The 25,440-nt window shown below is 35.5% G+C and overlaps 3 protein-coding genes across 3 annotated transcripts; 1 reads left to right on the top strand and 2 right to left on the bottom strand.

Annotated features, from left to right (window-relative positions):
* Positions 1-295: 295 nt before the first annotated feature.
* Positions 296-3,689, bottom strand: qdprb.1 (quinoid dihydropteridine reductase b, tandem duplicate 1). Its single transcript, XM_079864757.1, has 7 exons — positions 3,359-3,689; positions 3,030-3,122; positions 2,285-2,381; positions 1,366-1,506; positions 944-1,052; positions 775-858; positions 296-602 (listed from the first exon to the last, which is right to left on the bottom strand). The coding sequence occupies exons 1-7, from the start codon at positions 3,449-3,451 to the stop codon at positions 500-502; spliced, it is 720 nt and encodes a 239-aa protein (XP_079720883.1). The 5' UTR covers positions 3,452-3,689; the 3' UTR covers positions 296-499.
* Positions 3,690-3,734: 45 nt separating this feature from the next.
* On the top strand, positions 3,735-24,012 carry gtf2e2 (general transcription factor IIE, polypeptide 2, beta). The gene is made up of 8 exons (XM_079856038.1): positions 3,735-3,940; positions 4,837-4,997; positions 15,790-15,881; positions 17,697-17,804; positions 20,452-20,634; positions 20,993-21,086; positions 21,215-21,330; positions 21,455-24,012. The coding sequence occupies exons 2-8, from the start codon at positions 4,838-4,840 to the stop codon at positions 21,572-21,574; spliced, it is 873 nt and encodes a 290-aa protein (XP_079712164.1). The 5' UTR covers positions 3,735-3,940; position 4,837; the 3' UTR covers positions 21,575-24,012.
* smim18 (small integral membrane protein 18) lies at positions 6,727-12,749 on the bottom strand. Its single transcript, XM_079856053.1, has 2 exons — positions 10,540-12,749; positions 6,727-7,673 (listed from the first exon to the last, which is right to left on the bottom strand). The coding sequence occupies exon 2, from the start codon at positions 7,658-7,660 to the stop codon at positions 7,448-7,450; it is 213 nt and encodes a 70-aa protein (XP_079712179.1). The 5' UTR covers positions 7,661-7,673; positions 10,540-12,749; the 3' UTR covers positions 6,727-7,447.
* Positions 24,013-25,440: the final 1,428 nt, after the last annotated feature.

Genomic DNA, 25,440 nt, shown 5'->3' with positions numbered 1-25,440 from the left:
TGCCCTTGAGGTAAGCTAAAACATACCAAAATTTAATTTCAAAGTGAACTATCCCTTTAAGATAAGGCACCTACTTCACTACCTCTAAATTAATATCCAAGTTTCATAACTTGAATGCACATTTTTTCAATGCCGACTCACTATTCAAGTCTGATCATAATCCCTTTGTATGGACTCAAAGGGGAACCTGTAATTAAATTAATCATCAGCGCCACCCAATGGTAAGAAACAGACTGTGACTGTCAAATAATATTTGATAGAGACAAAAAAAAAGAAAAAAAAGACAGAAACAAAATTCATCAGAATAAAACAGTTTAATTTGCCATTACATTTACAAAACAATATCTTTCACATTTTAGAAGACCTAGGATTTATTTACAGTAATTTGATGTTTACATGTAAACAAAAAGGCAGTAAGATACAAAGTATTACTAATGCAGAGACAGTGGCGAGTTATTGGCTTGGTTTGAAGTGTTTTGATTACCATAAATCATATTGATCACAACATCGGCGTAGTTTCGGTTTTTCCATCTGCAGTAATGAGCTGCATCAGAGTACCTGAAGGGGGTCTGTTCTCTCCTGTAGTCCACTTATAGAACAGCCTAGAATGTAGAAAATGCATCATGGCTTTATCCACACACACACACACACACACACACACACACACGCACACACACACGCACACACACACACGCGCACACACACACACACACGCACACACACACGCACACACCTAAACATACAGATGCTCCCAAGTATACAATACATACTTACTCCGTTATGTACTCTAGTGATGTCCAGGAACTGACATCACCATCTGGCATGAACTTTCTATTCATGGGTGTATCCAAAGTCACTCTAAAATGAGTAATTAATAGTCGCCTTTAAAAACAGAAATTTGCATGGATGTAAATGAGTTACTTGGCATTTTGTTGTTCCTTACGGGAGAATTGCTACTGCAGAAGATCCTGGAGGAAGACCACTATTTGGCCCGCTCAGACTTTGGCACAACTGATGTACTGCTGCCTTAGCCATACCATAACCAATGCATCCTACAATGACAAAGAGATAGAATTGTACTGATACTGCTATATACATGCAAAATCCAAATCCAAAAAAGTTGGGACATTTTGTAAAATGTAAGATTCTGTGATCTGTAATTCTCTTTAGCTAACTTGCTTTGTGCTGTGAACTTTTTGTCATGCTGAGAGACAAGCATTTGTATGCATGTGAGGAAATATTATATATTATATTAATGTATAATGTTTATGATACTGGTCATGAGAACAATATATATATAAAATTAAGCCAAACTAATTTTTTAAGCTAATCTAAAGGTCAGGGAGTAAATACAAGCATACATACCTGCTGTTGGACCCAGTGCTGCTTTAGCCCCCGCCAGTGTGAGCAACCCCCCCTCTCTCAGGTGTTTCGTTGCTAGGTGACTGCAAATTGTGGAGGTCCACACACTCTGCTTCCACATCAGATCAGCATTCTTATACAGAGCTGAGGCATACAGAACACATTCATATGAAGTATAAACTGATATAATTATATACCTGTTCACTTCTAAGACAGAATTAGACTTAAGAGATTAGTGCCCCCTTGTGACAATACTGTGAATGCAATACATTTCAAAAGGTTAATTTTGCATAGCAGCTAGAATGTCTATGCAATTGTGAAGAGTGTTTTGGGCTTCTGTGACAAAGTTCTTGACTCGAGATTTAATGTGCAATAAATCAGGTGTTTTCAACCAGGGGGCAGGGGCACACTAGGGAGCCTCAGCAAACTTCCAAAGGGGCAGCAGAATGATTTAAAACAATAGATAGATAGATATATAATAAAAATATATAACATTTATATAGCGCTTTTCTCTGCACTCAAAGTGCTTTACATGGAAGGAGAAGTCTTCTCTACCACCACCAATGTGCAGCATCCACCTGGATGATGTGACAGCAGCCATACTGCGCCAGAACACCCACCACACACAAGCTTATTGGTTGAGAGGAGAGAGTGATGAAGCCAATTAGTGTACATAAGGGGATGATTAGGAGGTGATGATGATGGACAGAGACCAACAGGCAAATTTGGGCAGGATGCCGGGGTTACCCCTACACCTTTTTCATCCTGAAATCCTGTTTTTTTTTAATGATCACAGAGAGTAAAACATGTGACAGACGGATAGATGGACAGACGGAAAGATAGAGACAGACAGACAGACAGACAGACAGACAGATGTGTGTACAGCCTCTGTGTGCACAAGTACTAATAAGTTTGTACTAACTTTTGGCCTTGGCGCTGCCCCCTGCCCAACCTCCAGCCACACACAAGATGGCATCAACTTTATCTTCACCTAACAGCTCACCGACATCAGCTGTCACCTAACAAAAATAAAAAATAAAGACAGAGATGTAACATGTTTGAATGTAACACACAATATTACAAATCAAAAGTGTGTTGATCTTTGAATACAGACAGGCAATGGAACAAAAATTACAAAAAGAAATGGTAGTTACAAAATCTTAAAGCCTTGTTAAGAGACAACTCTGTGAATGTCCTTGAGTGGCCCAGAGCCAAAAATCTCTGGAGAAACCTGAAAATGTCTGTCCATCGACAGTCCCTATCCAACTTGACAGAGCTTGAGAAGATCCGAGGAGAAGAACGGCAGAAAATCGCCAAATGCAGATGTGCAAAGCTTGTCACATCATACCCAAAAAAGACTTGAGGCTGTAAAGGTGCTTTAACTAAGTACTGAGTTAAGGATTTGAATACTTATGCAATGTACTTATTTCAGCTTTTCCTTTTTACAGATATGCTTTTTGCTTTGTCATTATGGTGTATGGAGTGTAGATTGATGTGAAAAAATAAAGTAATTTTAAGTATTTTAACATAAGGCAGCAACATAAAATGTGAAGGAAAAAAATTAGTTTGAATACTTTCGCAAGGCACTCAAAAAAAAAATGTCTTTATCAAGTTATTTTATCTTGATGTTGCTTCATAATCGTCACACATTAAATATATTTTTGTACCTGGCTGGCTTGCTCAGTGAAGGATTCAGTCATCTTAACTGTAACATTGGCATTGGCTTCCTCATTGGCATTGAGATCTATAGATGCAACCCACTGTAAATTACAAAACACAGAGCTGAAATTACATTATTGACATATCACATGCAACAAGAAATGCAACTTATAGGTATATTTAATAAGAAATGCAAGACACTGACTGGTAGCTGTGACAAATTAATTAATAATTAACACCATTATCACCTAAACACATGTAGCATGTCTGATGGCACAATGAAAAAGCAATTCATTTTCAAGTTAGGTGAGCTGTCTTTTGGGTTGAGACAACTTACCCAGTTTTTAGCTCTGAAGTATTGCACACATGCAGAGCCCAGAGCTCCTTTTCCGCCGTAAACAATCACTTTATGGGCTTCAGTAGCAGCCATGCTGTTTCTTTCTTTAGAAGCACATAAGAGGCCGTGTTATGCAAAAAAATGACAAATCACACGCTCCCCCTACTGGAAAAGATGAGAGGAGCAACCGGAATTGCACTAGAGTTGGTTGTTCAAACACTTTTAAGATGTTTGTATGAATTTATCATCCATTTTGAAACTATTTTTCCCCCAGTTGAATGCTTGGAAATATTTTACTAAGACTAATTATGTCAAATTCGAACAGCGCAACAGATGTAATATTCGGTTTGACCATCAGGTGGCAGACGACGTCTTTGCGAACAACAATTAAAAACAAAGAAGAAGAAGGTCGCCTTTTCCGCAGGAAACTCATGTACGTTAGTCGTGTAGCGTCGCTAGCATTCTTTGACAAGCTTCTCATTTAGCTTTATCACTACGTTGACAGCATATGGTCGCTTCAAATAATAATTAATCTTTATCTGAACTGTTTCTCTCTTTGAGAGAAGGCAGTGAAACATTCAGGTAATTCTCCGAGTTACTTCTTCATTAACTTGTGGATGATTTGCTGCATGTTTTATGTGATGTAATGTGTTTCTGGTTAATTTACTAGTTGTGGTTATTATGGTATTTTGTTGCTATATTAAATATCTTATGAACTATGAAAGTTTAAACGTGTTAGATATTTACTGTCCCGCTAGCTTTAAATTAGTCATTTATCTCAGTATGTTAGATATTGCTAAACTTCCATCTTCCTCAAATATTTCTACCAGAATAATGTACATTAGATTGTCTCTCATCTCTAGATCTCTACATGAGAGATGAAATTATTTTTTGTGTATTAACCACTATGTGTGTAGAATAAACAACTAGACTAGTAAACAACACATTTCTCGACAAACCAAATAAAGTGATTGTTTTTGTTTTGTTTTGTTTGTTTGTTTGTTTGTTTTGACCAGATACTGAATGAAAAGCAGCCAACGTATTTACTGCACACATGCGAACTATCTGATTGCGATTATGATTATTCTTGCGTTCTTATTCTTAATTGTAAATAATAATAATGATAAGCAATAAGAGCGTCCCAGCGTTTGACAGGTAGCATATAACCACAACATCTACTGAGAAGATATATGTTCAGTTTATAGTTTATTAATGCACTGATTTATAGTTGTATTTTGTATTGTTTTCAGTTGTTGGTTTACTGTAGTTTTGACTTACACCATACCAGTCAAACAAGCCAAACCCGTTATAGAATTTGTGTACTGGTAGTTATATAGAGCCTTCTTTTTTTTTTTATTATTATTATTACATTTCCAGCCTCATTTATAATGTCATTTGGTCAAAATAATGTATATGCATTTATAACCATCCAGTCAGTCGAATAATTAACTGTATTGTATTTGTTGTGATATGTGTAGGATGGATCCAGCTCTGCTGAAAGAGCGAGAGCTCTTTAAAAAGAGAGCTCTATCTAATCCTACAGTTGAGAAGAGACCAGCAACCTCTGAGGCCTCCGGATCCTCCAAGAAGAAAAAGAGCAAACCAGACAAAGATACATCATCCTCCAAAAACAACACAGGTCAGAAACTACATGTGTGTTTATCATGGAATCTTTGCAATTGACTCACTCCACTGTAAAGGTGATGATACACAGGGCAACTTTTTGAGCAATGTTGCTGGGCAGTCTTGCCGGTCGATTGTTTCTTGGGCACTTTCCCATTGAAAATGGGCTATACATTTCTATCTGGATAATTTAGATCAGTCGTGGGCCCTGTGTCTCATCTGGTTGCCCGTTGACGCCAACATTGCCCAGCAATATTGCTCAAAAAGTTGCCCTGTGTATCATTGCCCTGTGTATCATCACCTTAAAGTCGCAATAACTCTCTGGCTGTATGTCATTAAAAAAAAAAACATTATTATGGGTTCCACAAAAATATAAAACAACTGTTTTCAACTTTTATAAAGGTCATGTGACTGAAATGGCTGCTGAAAAATATATTAAAGGGTAACTCTCACCAAATTGAACGGACACATACTATTTTTGATAATCTACCTGAGTAAAACATTCGTGTAAAAGCATAATTAGAATGGAAACGCCACTTTTAAGATTGACTGTATTTTCGTTTTCGGTCAAAATGCCTTTTGAATGGGAGTGGGCACTACAGTGGGTCGTATTTTACATTATGTAATATAAATGTATGTACAATATGTACAATAATGTAAATGTACAGTGGGGAATGGGCACTACAGTGATAGCATCAAAATCGCTATTTTTAAAACACTAAGATGGCTCGACACAACATAAAACTGTGCTCGAAGTAATACGGTCAATCTTAAAAGTGGCATTTCCATTCTAATTATGCTTTTACACAAATGTTTGACTCGGGTAGATTAACAAAAATAGCCTAGGTTGCTATTTGGCCAGAGTTACCCTTTAAAATGGAAAAGAGTTATTTTAAATTGTAAATATTACTCTTTTTACTGTAGTTTTAAACTTTTGAGCAAATAAATGCAGCCTTGGTGAGCATAAGAGACTTCTTTCAAAAACATTACCAACCCCAAGCTTTTGAACAGTAGTGCATGTTGACCTCTTTTATCAAATGAAGATATTCATTGTATTTACATTTTATCTGTATTCAAATGGCCTTGGTATATCTAAAGCATTATAAGCTTATGTTTTGGGAAATGCTCAAAACCAACATTAGCCTGATTCATTTTACAATCTGAATTTCTTAAATATTTTTCTAGAATTAAAATATATGCATCAGCTTGCAGTGGCAAAGAAACGGCATCCTTCCCTTTCTGTTTAAGTTTAATACCAGTGACAATAGTTAGAATAGCACTGAGGATTCTTAATTTTATGTCAGTGAGCCTAACATCTAAAAGCAATTTTTGAGTTATAAAACCTTCATCACGAGCCTCTCGGCTGGTGTCTGGTCAACCTTGGTTTGTGAGAGTTACCCAAGTTGGTAGTTATGAAAATTCCTACACAGTCCTTCAGCAAAATATGAAGATCCATAGAGTAACATAGACTGGCATGTACACTTTAATTGAATTTTTTATTTTATTTAAGTGTTCTTGCAATCTGAATATTTTGCAGTGTTTGTTCTGGGCCTTGCATTCAGAGATACATAAAAGTTGAGCAATTATCCAAACAATATATTTAATAAGTAATTATACTTGTGAATATAGTTTATTTAGAGACCTACTAAAAGGTTCCATTTTTCGGTACTCCTGATATTAAAGAACCAATAATATACTACGTTGAAAATCAGTAAAAAAATGAAACAATCTATCAAATCATCTCTAGCTCTCATGATGACTTGTTCTAGACATTTATTGAAGTCATTTAAATGTACTTTTAGCAGCAGCTGATGATATCTTCTGTGACCCTAATGTGAACCACACATTTTTTGTGCTTATATGATTTTTATTATACAATTTTAAATACACAATTTTAAGGCATTTGCAAAGATGCAATAATTGGCCTTTAGTGTGCTTTTTGATGTAGAACTATTATTATACATAACAATTATTCACATATTAATGTCACCTAACAGGGAATTTAAACATACACATAGATCATTCCCTTTACTCCAACTGTAGTGAATGTTTGCTTTAGGTAGTCAATTAATACTGTATTTAGCTTATGAATTGCACAATGCTGACATGTACATTTTGTCATCCCGCACAAAGGGAAAGATTCATGTAAACACATCTCGGAATATTAAACGGTTATATATAGTCGACTAATTAAACAATAGTACTGGAATACTGACTGTATGCGAAGGAAACAATGACGTGCACACACAAGCAAATCTCATTTAATATTTTAAGCCATCGAGATGCCTGTGCTGTGTATTGCTGTTGGAGCAAGTGGGAGTAGAGTGCTTCTGTCTCTGTACATGTTTGGTGTGTTTTTAAAGGACTCCATTGTGGTGTAGAGCTCTGTCCGAATTTGCAGCCTTTTCCACCAATCTACTGTTGTGGTTTCTTTGGAGACCGTGTCCGCTGTCACCATGGTTACAACTAAACCACCTCTTCGTGCTGGCGGCGCAAGTCACGAACGGTTTTGGTCTTGGTGAAGCATCCGCAGTCCAGCAGCTCGTAGAGGAACGCCACTGTGGCGAGGGAGAGGATGGTGAGAATGAAGAGGAGGAGAATGATGAAACAGGCAACGTTCCAGCCATCGTGGAAGGGATAGATTTGCTGGATCAGAGCAGAACTGCTGGACATATTCATACTGCAGAGAGACCTATAAAAACAGTCAGTTATTAAAGAGAAAGATGAGGAAGGGTAGAATAATTAGTGTGGGTACAAACAGTGATCAAAATCAGCTAGAGGCAGAGTGATTGACGGATTTGAATGGCAGTTTCTATATGCAAATTTATATGTACTGTATTTTTCGGTGTTGATGAAAAAAGGACATGTATTGGAGCATCATCAAAGGCACAGTGTTTTTTTCATACTGTACTTTAGCTGTCAGTCAGGCATCTTAAGTCGTTGCTTTGCATCTCATTGTTTTTGAGTATCTTGCAGCATGTGTAGGGTTTTCACTACACCTGCATGTGAGATTTAGCTTACTACTCCTAAGAAACGCATCTTATTGGGATTAGGTTAACCCAAAATCATAAATGTTATTCAGGAATTACTTCAGATTTATTATTCGACTAGTTGTTCAGTTGTTTACCAATTAGTCGCCTTGGAAAAACATGTAGATTTGCACAAACAGTAGAAAGACATTAAGTACGGTTTGTGTTCATGATAAAATATTTTATTATTATTATTATTATTATTATTAATAATTATTTCAGTATTAGTTACTTTTAGGCTCATACATTTACTCTTACGCTCACTAAGGCTGCATTTATTTGATCAACAATACAGTAAAAACAGTAATATCAAGAAATATTACAATTCATAATAGCTGTTTTTTTTATATATAGTTCAAAATGTTTTTGTTTTTTTTCTTTGATGGCTAAGCAAAATTTTCAGCATCATTACTCCAGTCTTCAGTGTCACTTGATCCTTTTATCCTTTTAAAATAATTTTAATATGATGATTTGTTGCTCAAGTAACACTTATTATCACTGTTGAACACTGTTGTGCTGCTTAATGTTTTTGTGGAAACATGATGCATTTTTTTTCAAAAGAGCAGCATTTAGTTGTAATAAATATTTTTTTGTAACAATGTAAATTCTTTTGTTAATTGTGATCAATTTAATGCACTTTTGCTGAATAATAGTATTAATTAAAAAAAAAAAAATCTTACCGACTTCAAACTTTTGACTGGTAGTTTATAGGGCTGCACGATGTTGGAAATATCTGACATTTCGATATTTTGTTTTGCTGCAATATATATTGTGATATGAAAAAATAAAATCACTAGATGAGTTTAATAGCTCTATTTGGAAAGAATTGCATATGTATGTATAAATACAATAGAACAAATATGTAAATTAAATAAACAGTGCTTTGTGAGTATTCAGGTACAGAAATTGAAAAATCAAATGTAAAATACTGTATAGTCTTCACTGTATAAATTAAATATAATTAATCTTTGTTACGGCTTCAAAAGTGATTTTCTCTTTGTATTTTGTTTGATTAACATTAATGTCACAGCAGCCTAATATTCCTACTGCTTTGTGTCTGTCACTTTAAGACCGAATGAACGGATCCATTATAATGATATGCATCCGTTTTCTTTTTCAATTGTTTGCGTTTACATAAGCTATAAGCGACTGTGTTTAAGAAGATTCTAGCCAAGATGGGCATTTTGACAATTTTGTGTATGTGTCCGTTCAAGAACAAACGATCCCTATGCTTGACATCACACATCCTGCATTGTGACTATCGCGGATGCGTACATCGCAATATCGATGCTAAAACGATATGTTGTGCAGCCCTAGTGGTGTACCTTGGTAGAACACATAAAGATATCAGCCCAAAAAGCATGTACAAATGCATGCTTTGAAAATCCACTGGAAGTGTAGTATACCATCCAGGCAGCTTTAGCATACTATTTTCAATGTACTTTGGTTTGGGATGGACTAATCCTAATCTTGCATATTATGTAGGACAAATAACATGCGAAATGGGATGGAGCCATACTAGAGACATGAATTGAGATGAATCAGCTGACCTAGTTTGGTTGAGTGGTCATTGTGTTGTGTAGGTTTAGAGCTGAAAAATGATACATTCCATTACGCTTTTGGATTTCAGTTGCAACATTTCACAGATAATTAGATTTACGTATATGGTTTTAAAAGTTCAATCTTATGATTTTTCAAAGGTTTTCTGTATAAGCATATATCACCAAAGCAAGATCTGTACATGTAAGGAATGTAATTAGGAACTGAAAGCATTTCCCACGCGTGTCTGATTGTGCACATACGCTGCAGGAATACAGCTTCACTTTCAATTCAACCATGACTCAGAAGAATCCCATATCTCCAAAAGAGATTAAACTTCTTTTCACATTCATTTGTTACCAATGTTTCACAGGATTTATTTTATTCTTATAAAGCTTCATTTCGGAGACCTGGTCCTGTGACATTAGTTTAACTCTTGTAGACACAGACACACACACACATACCTAGTCTTGTCTGATACAGACAGATGGCTTCTGCTTGTCCTGGCCTCCAGAGACCCCCACCCCAAGCATCCCATAGTGTTGTGCTTACCGTTTCAAGCTCTTTTCTGGTGTTTGTCCTCTTTTTAGAATTGTAGGTGCTAATGGATGAGTTTTTCTTGTTAAATATTCAGTACGCAATCAGTTTGATGCTGTCTAGTCTAGTGTATTGATTTAGAATTGCACAGTCAGCTTCAGCTGTCTGGATCTTGCTATCTGTGTGCTTGTATGTATATGTATTACGTTACACTCATGACCAAGATCCGATGTTTGAATTTCATTTTGTGTTTGTGACACAATATATGCATTTATTATTGATTTGCAGTTTAGTTCGTATGGCTGCATGCCTTGGTGATGCATATTTTCAATATGAAGAGTCAATTACTAAAGGAATCCTTTGAAATTTGTAGAAAACTAAGATGATGTTTTAGTCTGTGTAGTATTTCAGTATTAGATGCATTGTGTTGTTCGATATAAAAGCAGGACGTACCTGGGTGTTAGTGTCTGGGATGCAGGGTGATGGAGCAGCCTCTTGCTTCTCTCTGTGTTGTCTTTCTTGCCGTTCACGTTCTCTCTCTCTCTCTCCCTGCCTTACCTTAATATGTAACCGTATATTGCACTGGCTGTTCTTAGTCTCTGCTTTGACGCCATTGGCTGGTTGTCCTGTCTTTCTAAGCATCAGCCATCCAACCTACTGTAATGCATCTGCTCTCAGCATTAGGTCCCACCCACACGATGAATCATTCATGAGTCAATGCCAAGATGCGGCTGAGACTGGCTGTGCTCCCGTTGCCAGGGGTTGAGAGCAGGGTGTGGAGAAGGAAGAGGATGTGATGCTAGAGCTACATGCTACAGAGGAAATGATTCCTTTTACCAGTTACAAGGAGCTTGAGATGGTGAAAATTAGTTTGGAAATAGGATGAGCAACGACAAAAAAATCAAAAATCAAATCTGAGAAATATGACGACATTGTTCAGTTTTGGCCCAGTGATGCATTAGAATCAGGGTACAGGTTTTTAATGTTTATTTTTTTAACCATTAAAGTACATACATGTACATGATGGATTAGAACAAAACAGACAATTATTATTTTTAGCATTTATTTTCTCAGCCTCTTTTAAATAAACCAAAAGTTTTCCCATCTGAATAAACACATTAAAGTCATGAAACGGAAGCTGCAATAGTCTTTTCTTCCTTATTGTGATCTGAGTGAAACTTGATTTGTCAAATTTCACTGGCCTATTTACACAGGGGATGAAATGCTTTGTGAAATACTGGTCTTTTTTTAACATATAAACTTTTGGTTAATAAGGAAAGGTAAACCTTTATTAAATAAATGTATAACCACAAAATCAAAAAATGTCATGCAAGTTATGTTGTGCATATACACAGATGAGCCAAAACATTATGACCACCTAATATGCTGTTGTTCCTCTGTATGCTGCCAAAACAGCGCTGGCCCGCCAAGTAATGCACTCTACAAGACACCTGAACGTGTCCTGTGGTATCTGGTAATGTTCCTCAAACCATTACTGAACAATGTTTGTGCAGTGTAGCGGGATGCATTATCCTGCTGAAAGTGGCCACTTCCACCAGGGAACACTTTGTTCTGCAACAATTTTTAGGTAGGCGGCACATGTCAAATTTCTGTCCACATGAATGGCCTTTCAACGGTGGACAGGGGTCATCATAGGCACTTTTGTCTGCAGCTACACAGCCCTATGTCTTGTCACACATTCCTGCCATAACCATCATTAACATTTTGTGTGACTTGTGCCACAGTAGACCTTCTGTTGGCTCTGACCATACGGGATATCTTTTGTTGCCCTCGTGCATCGATGAGCTTTGTGTGCCCAACACCCTGTCACCAATTTGTGGGGGTGTGCGATATATATCGTCTGCAATTAATATTGTAATTGTTGTTTTAACGATGTGCGATTTGACATTATCGAGTATAGCCTATCCTTCACACACACCCAGAGAGTGCATGCATACTCTATGTGATGTAGTCTTGTAGATTTGACTAATGCGGGTACGCATTTAGAGTGCACGCTTTCACTGTGATTTAGTCTTTATTTATATAATTTAGTAATAAATATCACGAGTGCAATTTTTCTCCAAATATCAGCATAACAAATGTGATATTGCTTTTATACAAGTTTAATAAACAAGAAGTTAATATTAAGTGACTTATATTTTAGACACCATATTGCCTGTTTTTGCTCTATTTCGCCAACGAAAAATTTTCTAAATAAAGCCACACACGGAGACTACTTACCCAGACATTAATATGCGGCCTTGTTAGGAGATGATCAGCGATCTTTGCTTCACCTGTGACTGGTCATAATGTTTTGGATCATCATGTAGTATGTATGTATGTATGTAGTATACATGATAAAAGTAATCTTAAAGTTAACCCTTGTGTATCCTTATGGACATTTTTGTCTTATTTGAGTTTTTTTTTAAATAATTTTGCCTGTGTTAATGCTAACTGCATAAAATTTGGCACAGGTGTGTATTTTTAATGGAATTTTACTATTTCACCCCCATTTCCACTAGGTACACAAAATACTTCCTCTCAGCGCCTTTTGGTCAAAAATGTCTGCATTGAAACCCATTAAAACTGCAATTTTTAATCCCAGGGCCATTTAACTATAAAATGATGCAATCTTTGTTAAGAGGCTTTCATTCTGTTGGCAAAGCTTCAAAATGAAAAAAAACAAAAACAAAAAAAATACCTTTTTTCAGTTTTGGCCTATAAAGCAAACTCGCTTTATTCCTGTTTTCTGCTTCGGCATATTATAGAGCCAATTGGATAAATTATGCAGCGATAATTGTGTGGGTGTGTTGGTATGGATGTCAGAGTGTGTTTTGTATGTGTGTAATAAAACAAATGTGTGTGCGTGTGCTTGCTTGTAATATTTGAGAGATAAATACTCAACTGCAAATCAAAAATCCAACCACTGTGTGCACCAGTGGAGTTTCGCTGGCATCTAATGGGGAAAATCTGTTACTGCGCCCAAACAAAATCTTACCGAAAGCAAATTTTTTGAGGTATCATCCTCAAATTTGGAACACAACTTGTTTAGTTTTATGGCATTGATTTTCTAGCTGTTTTACAGTTCCACATGTTTCATAAAATATACATTTTATATAAACATAATGTTCATAAATCATTTTCATGAAACCTATGTAATTTTTTTTTTTTTTTTTTTTTTTTTTACTTCAGCAATAATCTGCCAAGGGTCTTCTTTAAAATGAGACCAAACTTAAGTCTGTACTCCCAAGCTTCAAATTTTTATGACATTTTTGTCCACTATGGACCTATGTGTTTTTTAATTGATGCACAAGGGTTAAGATATACCTCTCGTTTTAATCATTTAAACAGGCCTTTGAAGTTCAAACTTCAAGTTCAAAAGTAACAAACTTCACAAAGTCATATAAGGGAGGTGTTCTGTGTTTCACAGTCACCATTTGACATTTAGCACTGTGAAAAAAAAGAAATAAATTACATGAAAACTAGTCATTGCCAGGGGTTTTTGCCCAAACTTCAAAAGATTACTTTTATCACGTAAACTACATATATTCACTTAATCAGCATGTTATGCATAGGTGTGGGACAATAGGTAACACGGTTGCATACCAGCAGAGTATGCTGTCCAGTATAAATCAAAGCACGTGACAGACAGTGGTCGGAGGAGAACACCTGAAAAAGGTGGTACAATGAACGATACTCGTCTGTATTTGCAGTACTATACAAGCCACGGTTCATCTGCGCGTTTGACCTGCGCAGATGCTGCCAGTGTGAAAGCAAAATGGGCGCGACCTGCTCCCGCTCTGCATACGCACAGCTGCTGGCGCTCTGCTTGTGCGTCCAGTGTGAAATGGGTGTAAGGCTGACTCTAGGACTAGTTTTCTCTGTATAATAGCATATTGGCAAAACCTTTTTAGCAAATGATCCAGTGTGTATCTGTGTTTGTGCTCTGGAAAACATCTAAGGTTTCTATTTACAACTTTTTTTTTTGTAGCGTCAGTGTAGCCAATCACAAACATATATGTTGGTGTCTTGAATGCAGTGGCCAATCAGAGGCATTTAAGTTAGCACTGAACAAAAACTGAAGGAAAAGAAACTAAAGAGATTCATTGTGCAGTCAGCCTTACTGATTATAACAGAACTTTGTGAGATTGCAGTGAACTAAGATGAGTGATTATAGCGCTCTTTCTGCCATGCCAAATCCCGCATTCAGTATGTTTGCTTTCCTGATAAAAATACGTGGTTTTTCGGGGTTAAGCTGGGTGGGGTGGGAGGGGAGGGAGAGATTGGTAGGTGGGGAGTTGATTTCATTTCTGGCTTGTTTATTGTCATAAAATGAAAGGTCCCACTTTATATTAAGTGCCTTAACTACTATGTACTTACATTGAAATTTATAATTTGATACAATGGACTTATTGTGTGCATACATGTTTTTACATTGTACTTATATTTTTAAAATACCTGCATGTAATTACAGCTGTATTTAATGTATGTAATTATTTTGTAATTACACTGTTGACCCTTCCCTTACACCTTAACCCACCCTTAAACCTTCCCATACCACACCTGTCCCTAACCTTACCCGTATCACACCTCAGTAGCAGCAAAAGTGTTTTACAATACAACATCGACACAATAAGTACATTGTACTTATTTTTCGATGCAAGTACATAGTACTTAAAGCCACTTAATATAAAGTGCGACCAAATGGAAATATAATATAATTTTTTTTAAAAATTGGTTTGTTAATGTAGACATTTTGATCAAAATAATTTATCCTGAGCGTTTATGCTGGGATGTGTAGTTTGTGCGGTGACATGTAACTCGAAACTATTTCAAGGAAATCTATTTAAATGTGTTTTTTTTTTTTTTTTTAAGCGCATCTCCTTACCCTGGAGTTGGCTCACCCTCTGCCTTTGTTCAGAGAATTCATATTTAATGCATTATTACTCAAAATGGAACTTGAAACATGGTTATATTTATAAATGACTAATTGGCTAACACTTGGAAACCTGCCGCCTTCAACAATTTACATCTTTTTATGACTATTAAGAATAGTATTGTATTAAGAAATGTGGAATATTCCACATTGCGAACAGATGTTGATATATTTATACTATTCTTGCCTAGAAATTTTTTTTAACATCTTATTATTATTTATCTTTGTTATTGTCATTATACTGTTATAAATTCCTATTTTACACTATTATTATATACATGTTTTTAATTTGATTGCCCCCTTTTAGAACAGGTGGGTTGTCTGGTAAATTGTAGGCTGTTTTGCATCATGCAGATGAAATCTGTTTTTATCAGAGGTTTTATTTTGCATTAGAGAAAGTGTTTTCAAATGGATTATATAAAAGGAATAAATTAAGGCTTCTGACTGGCCAGAGTGCTTTTTCACTTTACTCTTGGTCAAAATAGACCTTGTTGTCATTTGTTTTCTGCTCTTTTCATTTTACTCTTGGTTTCTGTTGTGTCTCTTTAGGATGAAATTGTCTGCTGGCAGCCGAGAGAATTGTAAATGGTGTGGAATATAACTGCCAGAAACTAACTTTGTGTTTGAACACAACGTGTGTTATTATTTGTTGTCGTTTGAGAGGGTTGGTAATAGTAGTTCTACATTAATAGCCTAGTAGTTGCTGCACTTACTTATTATAGTCTGTTATCTCTTCTTCTCCTCATTGTCCTCCTTTCATTTTTCAGATCCCAGTAATGGCTCCTTCAATCTCAAAGCACTTTCCGGGAGTTCAGGATATAGATTTGGAGTTTTGGCCCGAATTGTCAACTACATGAAGGTAATACAAAAATGTGCACATTTTCGAACATTTCCACAGTCCAAGAATCCGTTCAACAAACAAAAATTTGCTGCAGTGTCTGTTATCTGTCATTTTCTTGCTGCTTTATGATCATTTTCTTCTTGCATTAGTGCACATCACAGACAGATTTTCTTTTTTCTTTTTTTTTTAACTCAGAATGAGACTTCTGCTATTCAGAATACCTAGAGAACGACACATGGAGAATTAAATTATCCTGATCTGAGCAATCCACACTGTCATTAAAGGTCCCATTGCATGGATTATTTTATTATTTTAGAATGTTTCCTGGGGTGCCCTTATAATGTTAGTATGTTTTTTAGATCAAAAGTTGTTATAATTTAGAAATAAAAGGCATATTTCCTAGCCTGATTTTAGCCTCTGATTTGAACGCTCTGTTTGAAGGGGCGTGTCTGCTGTGAGACTTCAGTGTAAACGCCCACTGCTGTGATTGGCTGACATGCTTGCATATGAAATATCTAGCATTAAATGTGGAACTCTCTCGAAAACTTTTACTATTACAGTTATTATACGTTTTTACTATTACAGCTATCGGGATTAACAAATTGTGAGAAGTTTAAGTATTTAGATCTATTCCCATCACATAAAAGGTTGCAGTGATTGAGCAGATGACAGCCTGTTGATCGCGTGAATGAAGATCTTATCATTGCAACGCAGTTTCTGTACTCTCACTAATGATTTCACCAATGCAAACATGAGGTAAGTACAGTAAAGCTTTGTTGTGCAGTGTAACAGCGTCATTGATTTCACAACGAGTTTTGGCAAGTGTCCAGATAAACTCGCGCTGTGTGATTGACAGCTTGGGCGATTGGAAAGGGATTGTTCTTTGATCGCTTTCTGTATATATATTAATCACAGTTTAAGTAAGATTATTTTCATCCTACTAAGAGAAACGACGTGAAGTTGAACAATTACACATCAGAAATTCACATAACCCACTGGTTCTTCAGAGGCTCGGATGAAGGAACTAAAAAAATACTTTTGTGTTCGTTTGTACATCCAAACACTGAGCAACTGCCATGCTTCGCTCGTTTGCAAGCCATGATGTCTCTCGAGGAAAAACTAATGTCACGCTCGCGCAGCTCATTTTCTCATGGGCGGGCCAAATTCTTTTTGCGGGCAAAGAAGAGAAAGGGGAGGTAACCTTTCCCCTTATGACGACATAAGGGGAAAATTTCTAGATTCGCCCGTCTGAGCTTTCATTTTCTCAAAAATACCCAGGGCTTGGTATTTACACCCATCAAAACGGATCATAGGCAGGCTAGGGAAACTCATATTAAGGTTAAAAAACCTCATAAAGTGAATTTTTCATGCAATGGGACCTTTAAACACATGCTCCCTCCATCAAATGCCATGGGAAATGTCTTCCAAACTCAGCTCATCTATTGCCAGTCTTGTATTAGTACCAATATTGTGATCTATAATGAAGGTTTCTTCTGTTCATTTGTGAAGGTTTTCATGTTGTCTGCTTAAAAAACAGAAAAACAGTCCCTTGCTCTCCTAACAAGTTTCTCCATCTGACGTAAATAAACATTGTGTGAAATTTCACACTAATATGACTAATACACATTGTCAGAGTAATTTTATAGTTGTTTTATATTATCGTAAGCAGTCTTTTTTTCATCAGGCTTGGCAGTTCCCCACAGTGAAATTATGTACTCTCTAACATGACAGTAATTGAAGGCTGTCAGCCTGTAATCCACAGATGTAGATGTAGCTGTGACACATTTAAACTCTTTTTACATCTCTTTGTCTTTCTCTCTCTTTCTTTCTCAGACGAGACACCAGAGAGGAGATACTTATCATCTGAGTCTAGATGAAATTCTGGATGAGACCAAACTGCTGGACATTGGCATGAAGCAGAAACAGTGGCTTATGAGCGAGGTGTGTGTGCATAAGAGGAAGACATTTGATCTCATTCACTAATTATTGCGTAGATTATTTGTATTTATATGCACAGAAGAACTTCTCACGAAAAATATATATTTCACAACACAAGATATTTCACAAAAGTTGTTCTTAACTTAGAATTTTGGAGTATTGTAAATGAGTGACTGCATGTCCAAGGTTAGTCATTTGCATAAAATACATCCATATAAGGAGTTTTGCAAACAAAACGCTCTATAAATATGCACTCTTGCCTGAGGTTTTTCCATAAATTTTAGTAGGGCTGGGTTAAAAATCGTTTCTCATGTTGATGAACCTATATCGATTATCAAACCCCAAGAATCAATCTTTTGGTCTGTGCTGTTTTCAGTTGATGATTGAACAAAACTTTGTAGCGTGCCTCCCAACCAATATATGGGAACTGAACTGATCTCTTCCTCTTTACTATTAGTTACAGAATTAAATAAACTTGAATGAACATCAGAAGGTATGTTGAAGATATAGAACGACTTACTGAAATGTATCCTGTCTCATGTAATCGCTTAATGATAAGTTTAATAAGTGTTTCAGCTGCAGAAAGTTGTCAATAAAACAGCTTGTAAACAATGTCACGTAACATTACATTTACCTTAGAAAAGTCATTCAATTTCCTTAAACTAGTTAGTCAGCTAAAAAAAAAAAAAGCTCTAGACAGGAGCATTTTGATAAATATAGCACTATTGCATATTCATTTTATTTTTTACTTAACCTGTTCGTCAATATTATATTTGAATAAATCGGTCATGTTTTTATGATAGCCACCATTCAAATGTTTATATTTTCAAAAAACAAATAGAAACATAAATGTAATTTAGAAAAGTTATTATCATAACATTATTATTATTATTATAAAAACGTTCTTATGCAATTTAAATGTGAGCAGCCTATACAAATCAGTTCATTTCAACCTTTAATATTAGAGTAATGTACCAACGGGGTTTCCTGTATAGTTTACAGCATTAGTTAAGAGATTTATTTTCCTTGAGAAAATTTGTCATAATACCTGATATGTGCCCCAATGAATCAATATCGAATTGAATCAAATATAAATTGGAATTTAATTGAATTGCGAGCTTGTGAATCGAAATCGGATCGTGACCCTGATATCACACACACAATTAGTGAATGACACCCAATGTTCCCTTGTTAAAGGAACATTGGAGGTTATTTTATGCTTAATGTACATTATTACAGCTTGTATATATCATACTGCTAATTACTACTGACTGTGTCTACAGCACACCATACATATATTCATAGATAGTAGCTTGAAAATAAGAGATAATGTACATTCAACCAATCATTATCATTAAATTTCAACTTGAATCAAATTCATTTCTGAACACCCTGCCAGGTTTATTTCATGATGTGAGAAGAGACTGTAAAGATTTAACTAACAGTTTTGTAAGAAATCATTTGCATGGGACAACATTCAATTACCGGTATATGGTTTAGCCATCTATTTATATATAACATTTTAATCAGTTGTAATAATTAAAATGATTACATGATATGCTAATCACAATTAGTTACACACGTTTGCCGAGAAAAGTCAGCAGAGAACGATAATTCAATGACATTGCTGTGGCAGTTGAATGAAGCATTGAATAGACAAAACAGCTTTAAAGCATAAAGGCCCGTTTGCACCAAGAACGATAACTATAAGGGTCCACACCAGCGGAAAATATCCTTCTGTTTATTCTAAGCGTGTGCCTGTCACTTTAAATGCTCAAGCTCGTTACACCAGGATGGATTCTGATTGGATGTCTATGTTTTTAGCATTAATCAGCTGGATAAAATCATTCTTAAAGTGATTCCAGTGATATCGTTTCTCTGTACCATTATTGTTATAGCTGTGGTGTGAACTCTGCTACTCTTTAATATGGAGAACGATTTTCAGAACTATATCTTTATCGTTATCTTTATAGTTCTCATCCTTGGTGTGAATGTTAGTTCACCCAAAAATGAAAATTCTGTCAGTAATTACTCGCCCTCATGTTGTTCCAACCCCGTAAGACTTTCGTTCATCTTCGGAACACAAATTAAGATATTTTTGATGAAATCTGAGAGCTGGCTCACTCCTTCATAGGCTGCTAGGTAATTGATATCTGCCAGCCCAGAAAAGTTAGTAAAGACATCGTTAAAATAGTCCAAGTGACTACAGTGGCTCAACCTTAAGTTTATCAAGCGATGAGAATACTTTTTGTATTTATTTATTTTTTTATTGTATTGTATTGTATTGTATTGTATGTATACATACATTTATTTTGTGGTAATTTTTTTTCTTTGCTTTAAAGTGTGGTATTGATGCATGTCCCCTCAAGTAGCAGCTGGACGTGCACTGATTGCTGAATTTGCAAAAATATGCTTTGTAATTTGGTTGCTCTTTAATTGCTTGGGTGGTGGGAAAATTTCTTCTTTGAATTTACTTACTTTTTTATTTTACTTTATTCCTTTTCATTTTTCATTACAAATTAATGCATTACAAATGTTTTGACCACAGAATACCAATCAAAATCACATGTTCCATAGAGCCATGTAATAACACAGCATAAAGAGATACATTCAAACCAAAATAGTAAATCTAACCTCTCCCTCCCTCCAGGCATTATCAAGTAATCCTAAGATTGATGTGCGGGAAGGGAAATATGCCTTTAAACCCAAATATCATCTGAAGGATAAGAAAGCTCTGCTAAGACTACTGGACAAACACGATCAGCTGGGACTAGGAGGAGTGTTACTGGATGACGTTGAAGAGGGTCTTCCAAACTCTGCCAAGGCTATTAAAGTAACGCACTAATGTCACTCCTTAGAAAAAATAGGTGGATAGAATCTAGACCATACATTTAAATAATCAGTAGCACAGAAACTTCAAAATGTATCGGGACATCATTGAACAGACACACTGTGATTCTTTTTTTTTAAAGATTTTCAAATACTCCTTTTGTTTTAGCATTTAATTTGGATATAATATTTATTTGGAAATAATTTATTAACTCACAACATTGTGTATTTAATGTGTAGTTTTTGTTTAGAAAGCAGCAGATGAGCTTTTTTAAGATTTGAAATATTATTATTATTATTATCTATTTATTTATTTATTTATTTATTTATTTATTTTTTATTTTTTTATTTTTTTTGTTCAGGCACTTGGAGATCAGATTATATTTGTGACCAGGCCAGATAAGAAGAAGATTCTATTCTACAATGACAAACACTGCCAGTTTGTTGTTGATGAAGGTGTGTGATGATTATCATAATTAAAGAGTGATTAATATTGACTTAATCCAGAATTGTCTGTTAGAAGAGTTCTGGTGATGTGGGTTGAGCTTCTCTATCGTGACGTGTCAGTATCATTCGTTCTCCAGAGTTCCAAAAGCTGTGGCGCAGCGTTCCTGTTGATTCCATAGATGAGGAAAAGATCGAAGAGTATCTGAAGAAACAGGGCATATCATCCATGCAGGAGACAGGACCAAAGAAAATGGTGCGTTCTAAAAATTTACACACAGATACAAACACATACTCTCCAGATTGGCTGATTCATGCATATTTGTGTGGAAGTGAACGGTTGCCGTGAGGTTGACGTGATTTGTGATTGGCTGTTACAGACGCCCATTCAGAAGAGGAAGAAACCTGGAACACAGAGAAAGAGACGGTTTAAGACTCATAATGATCATCTGAATGGAGTACTGGAGGACTACTCTGAGGGAGTTCCCTCCAAGAAGTGACACACACACACACACACACACGGCTGAAAAGACAAGACTGATATCTGTGTGATGTTTGTATATCTGATCTAACGTCTTATTGCCAAAACCATAAAGACATGCAGACACACACACACACACACCTTAGAACTGTACTGAGTGACACAAATGTGAACAGACTGTAAATATTTTGTTTTACTTTTTGCTAGTGCTTTAAGCAATGACTATTAAGCTCTTCTTTTTTTTAGATTTAATGATTAAACAAGAGCAATCAAACCACATCTATTGTTTTCTTTCAAAGTTATTCATCATATTTAAAAATGCCTTTATATATGCACATACAAAGTGTCTTGAAATGTAGCGTGTGTGTATATAATATACCATTCAAAAGGTTGGGGCCTTGTAAGATTTTTTTTTTTTTTAATGAAATCAAATTTCAAATCAATGCTTTTATTTTGAATTGTAGAATCCTGAAAAAATGTCTAGTGGTTTCCCTGAAATATATTAAGCAACACAACTGTGCAATAACAATAAGAAGTGTTTCTTAAGCACAAATTATATTTCACAATATTAGTGTTTTTACTGTATTTTTTTCCACCCACTTTTGGCTTCAGAAATGCTCTTCAGAAACCTACAGGTGACGTCACGGACACTACGGTCAATATTATTTTTTATTTTTTTTTACAGTCTATGATTATAACCCAGCAAATTAGACAGTTATAGAACACTGTTTCAAGTACTTCACAACTTTTTCCAGCACTTCACAGCTCAAAAGTCTGAATATTATTTCATTTACCGGTAAATGTTATTTTTAATGTGATGACCAAAAACAACTGTTCATCCTTCAAAGATTGTCAGAATTTGTAAAGCTAAAAGTTTCACAATGTAGGACAATTAACACTTGGTGAAATACAAACACATTTATTTTAAAATAAATACATGAAATTACCACAGTAGTATAATCAGTAGATGAGGAGTACTTATTGGCTGATTAGCCATTTCCTCTTCCTAACAGTTTTGTTTGTTTTTTTCACAAGTTTTGCTTTTTAATTTATTTTTTAGAGATTATCAAAGCACTATTATAACGTTTAAAAAAAATCAGTTTTTGTCTTTTTTTGACACTTTTTGTACTGAAGTGTGAAGTATATATTTGTAGGAAAGGTCTCAAAGTCTCATGAATAACTAAAACTTTTCTTAAAATTGCAAGAAATTGAATTAATTTAATTATTTTCAGCAGAAATGCCAGTAATTGGCTACAATACTTAACGCTGCAAAATCGTGTTGTAAATAGACACATTTGCAGCACCATTTAACTCATGATTATGTATAATTTACTTGATTTTCTCTTTTAAACAATTACAAATTATATGTTCCCATAGTAATATAACTCATTGTCATTGTAATATTTCATTGCATTGAGCACCTGACCAGGAAGCTGAGGTATGGCAGCCGCCTTACCCTTCCCAGGTGACTGCCAATTTAGACAGGAAGACTTTCTGTCTGACATCTAAAATATTCAAAGTTTGTTGTGCTAATATGTGCCATTTAGTGGCAGGGTTATCATAGATTTATACAGGACTGAAAATAAGACCATTCACAATTAAAAAACAGAACAATGCACAGAGTAACACTTTATTTTACAGTGCCATTGTTCCATATAAAAAAGTACTTAAAATGTATAATTAAAGTCTAACCCAATGCAGAGTTCTTGTTGATATTTTGCATTGCTGCAGAATCTGTTTGTCTGGACTGGTCTACATACACACGTCACATACATTTACATATTTTTTTTTTTCATTTGCACAACTTATATTTAGTTTTTTTTTTTTTTTCTTATGTAGTAACTGAATGTATTAAGGCAGTGTTCACAAAACAATCATGAGATTTTAATTATAATTATGGTTATTTCATATTTTAGTTTGAATCATAATGTCTGCTTTATAGGTTTAACAATGCAAAAACAAAATCAAGTTCCCCCTGGAACCTGATTGGGATCTCTGATTGGGATACCCCTGATTGGTATCTCTGTTATTGAGAATTAATTGTATTCAAATTGCAAAAACAAAATTCCAGTTTTAATCTAAAGAACCCGTGGCTATGAAAAACAAATTATCTTACACAAAAGTGGTTCTAGCACTACGCAGACTCGCACAAAGAAAGTGTTTTCCAATGAATAGATGCACTTGATCAGAAAACCTCTTGCACAAATGTGTGTTGAAAGTCAGAAGGTTCTTAATGGTGGTTTTGATGGCATGTTATACGGCTATGCAAGGGTTCTGCTTTGTGTCAAATTGATTATGTGTTTGTAGGCTGAAAGGTTTCATATAATACAGTGTCTTCATTTTCAAGGCCCAGGCTCAATGGAAAAAGCATAATTGCTTTGCTGGCTGATGTTTTGTTTTGAATGTTTTGTCCCAAAATTCGCCGGAAAGAAAATAAATGCTATTAAAGGCAGTTTATTGTAATTCAACTGTTAAAAGCTGACATTCTCATGTGGAAATTCAAAATATTCTAGTCAAATATTTCTCACTGCTTGCAACACTATAGCAGTCTGTTTCACCTCCTTAAAATTATGGAAATTAATCTCCAGTTTATTAAATGTAATTTCAGATTTAACGAATGAGAAAGCAATCTTCATAAAATACTGCAAGTTCTTGTGTTTGCTGAATAAAATGTCTGTTGGATTCCTGTATTTACAAGGGGTTTACCAAGGGGAACATTAACATGACTAAAACTTAGTGTACCTTGGTGCTTCCTGATCCCTGATGGATTTTGAAGCCTTGTTTGTGGATCTGGCCTTGACAATGAATACATTAGTTGGAGTTACGTTTCTCCATCTGTAAGGAGACTTTCCTCATGTATTGCAGTTGTGTTTAATGATATCTAAGGATGTTGTCATTATGTAAAGAATATTTACAAGGTTATCTGACACAAAAAAACAGGGTAGAGTATGGATGTGTGAGTATTCCTTATTTATTTTGTTTTTAAATGCTTGTCTGTCTTATTAAGTTCTTTCAAAAAGGGACATTTTCATTTGCATTCAAGAGTTGGTTCTACACAAAGGCAACTTGAAAGAATCACAGCTCTTTCAGCAAAGATGCAGTACGCTTTTGAAGTTATAGATTTTTAATGAAAAAAATATCTATCGAGATTTTATTAATTATTTACATTACAAAAATATTTAGTATGTTTTTTAACATCTTTTCCTCATCTGGAAATTTCTCATTCCTCATCACTCACGTGTGTGTGGCCTATGTATAGGTTCCCAGTCAAGATGAGGTAAAGATATAAAAAACGTGTGTGTGTGTGTGTGAGAGAGAGAGAGAGAGAGAATTTGTCCACTCAGTTGCAAAAAGACAAACGAGAGCTCAGTTTACGATTCGCGCGCTGTCTGACGCGGCTGTTTGGGCGCGCGCTTCAGACGTGTGCCGACCATTTTTTACAGTCTATGGTGCCGACTGTGCCCACACAAAACTTTCCACGCAGAGCGCGAGTAATGAAATTAACTCCCTTTTGCGTCGTCTTTTCTTTCCGATCAGGCGCTGGCCAGTCAACTGCGTCGTTCACGTTTGTTCACGTTCATGCATTATTAGAACTGATACACATTTTACAGGCAAAATGACACCGTTTCACACACCGATTTTTACTGGCATTTGCGCTTGGCAGTGTTAATTTTAGGCCCTATGAAGACAGCGCGCGAATACTAAACTGAGCTCACCTTTATATCTTCTTGCAATTGAGTGGACAAATTCACACAAAATTGTAAAAAAAAACAAAAATAAAAAAACGAGTATGTCCAAATAGACAGTAAAAGAAACTTGTATTGTTTCCGTGCATTCGCCCAGTCGTGCTCCTGTCTGTGTTTTTAATGGGGTGGTTGATTATGA

This window comes from Squalius cephalus (genome assembly GCF_949319135.1).
Source record: "Squalius cephalus genome assembly, chromosome: 2".
NCBI classification, from domain to species: Eukaryota; Metazoa; Chordata; class Actinopteri; order Cypriniformes; family Leuciscidae; genus Squalius; species Squalius cephalus.
Note: the sequence above shows the minus strand (reverse complement) of the source record. Positions and strands in the feature narration are given on the sequence as shown.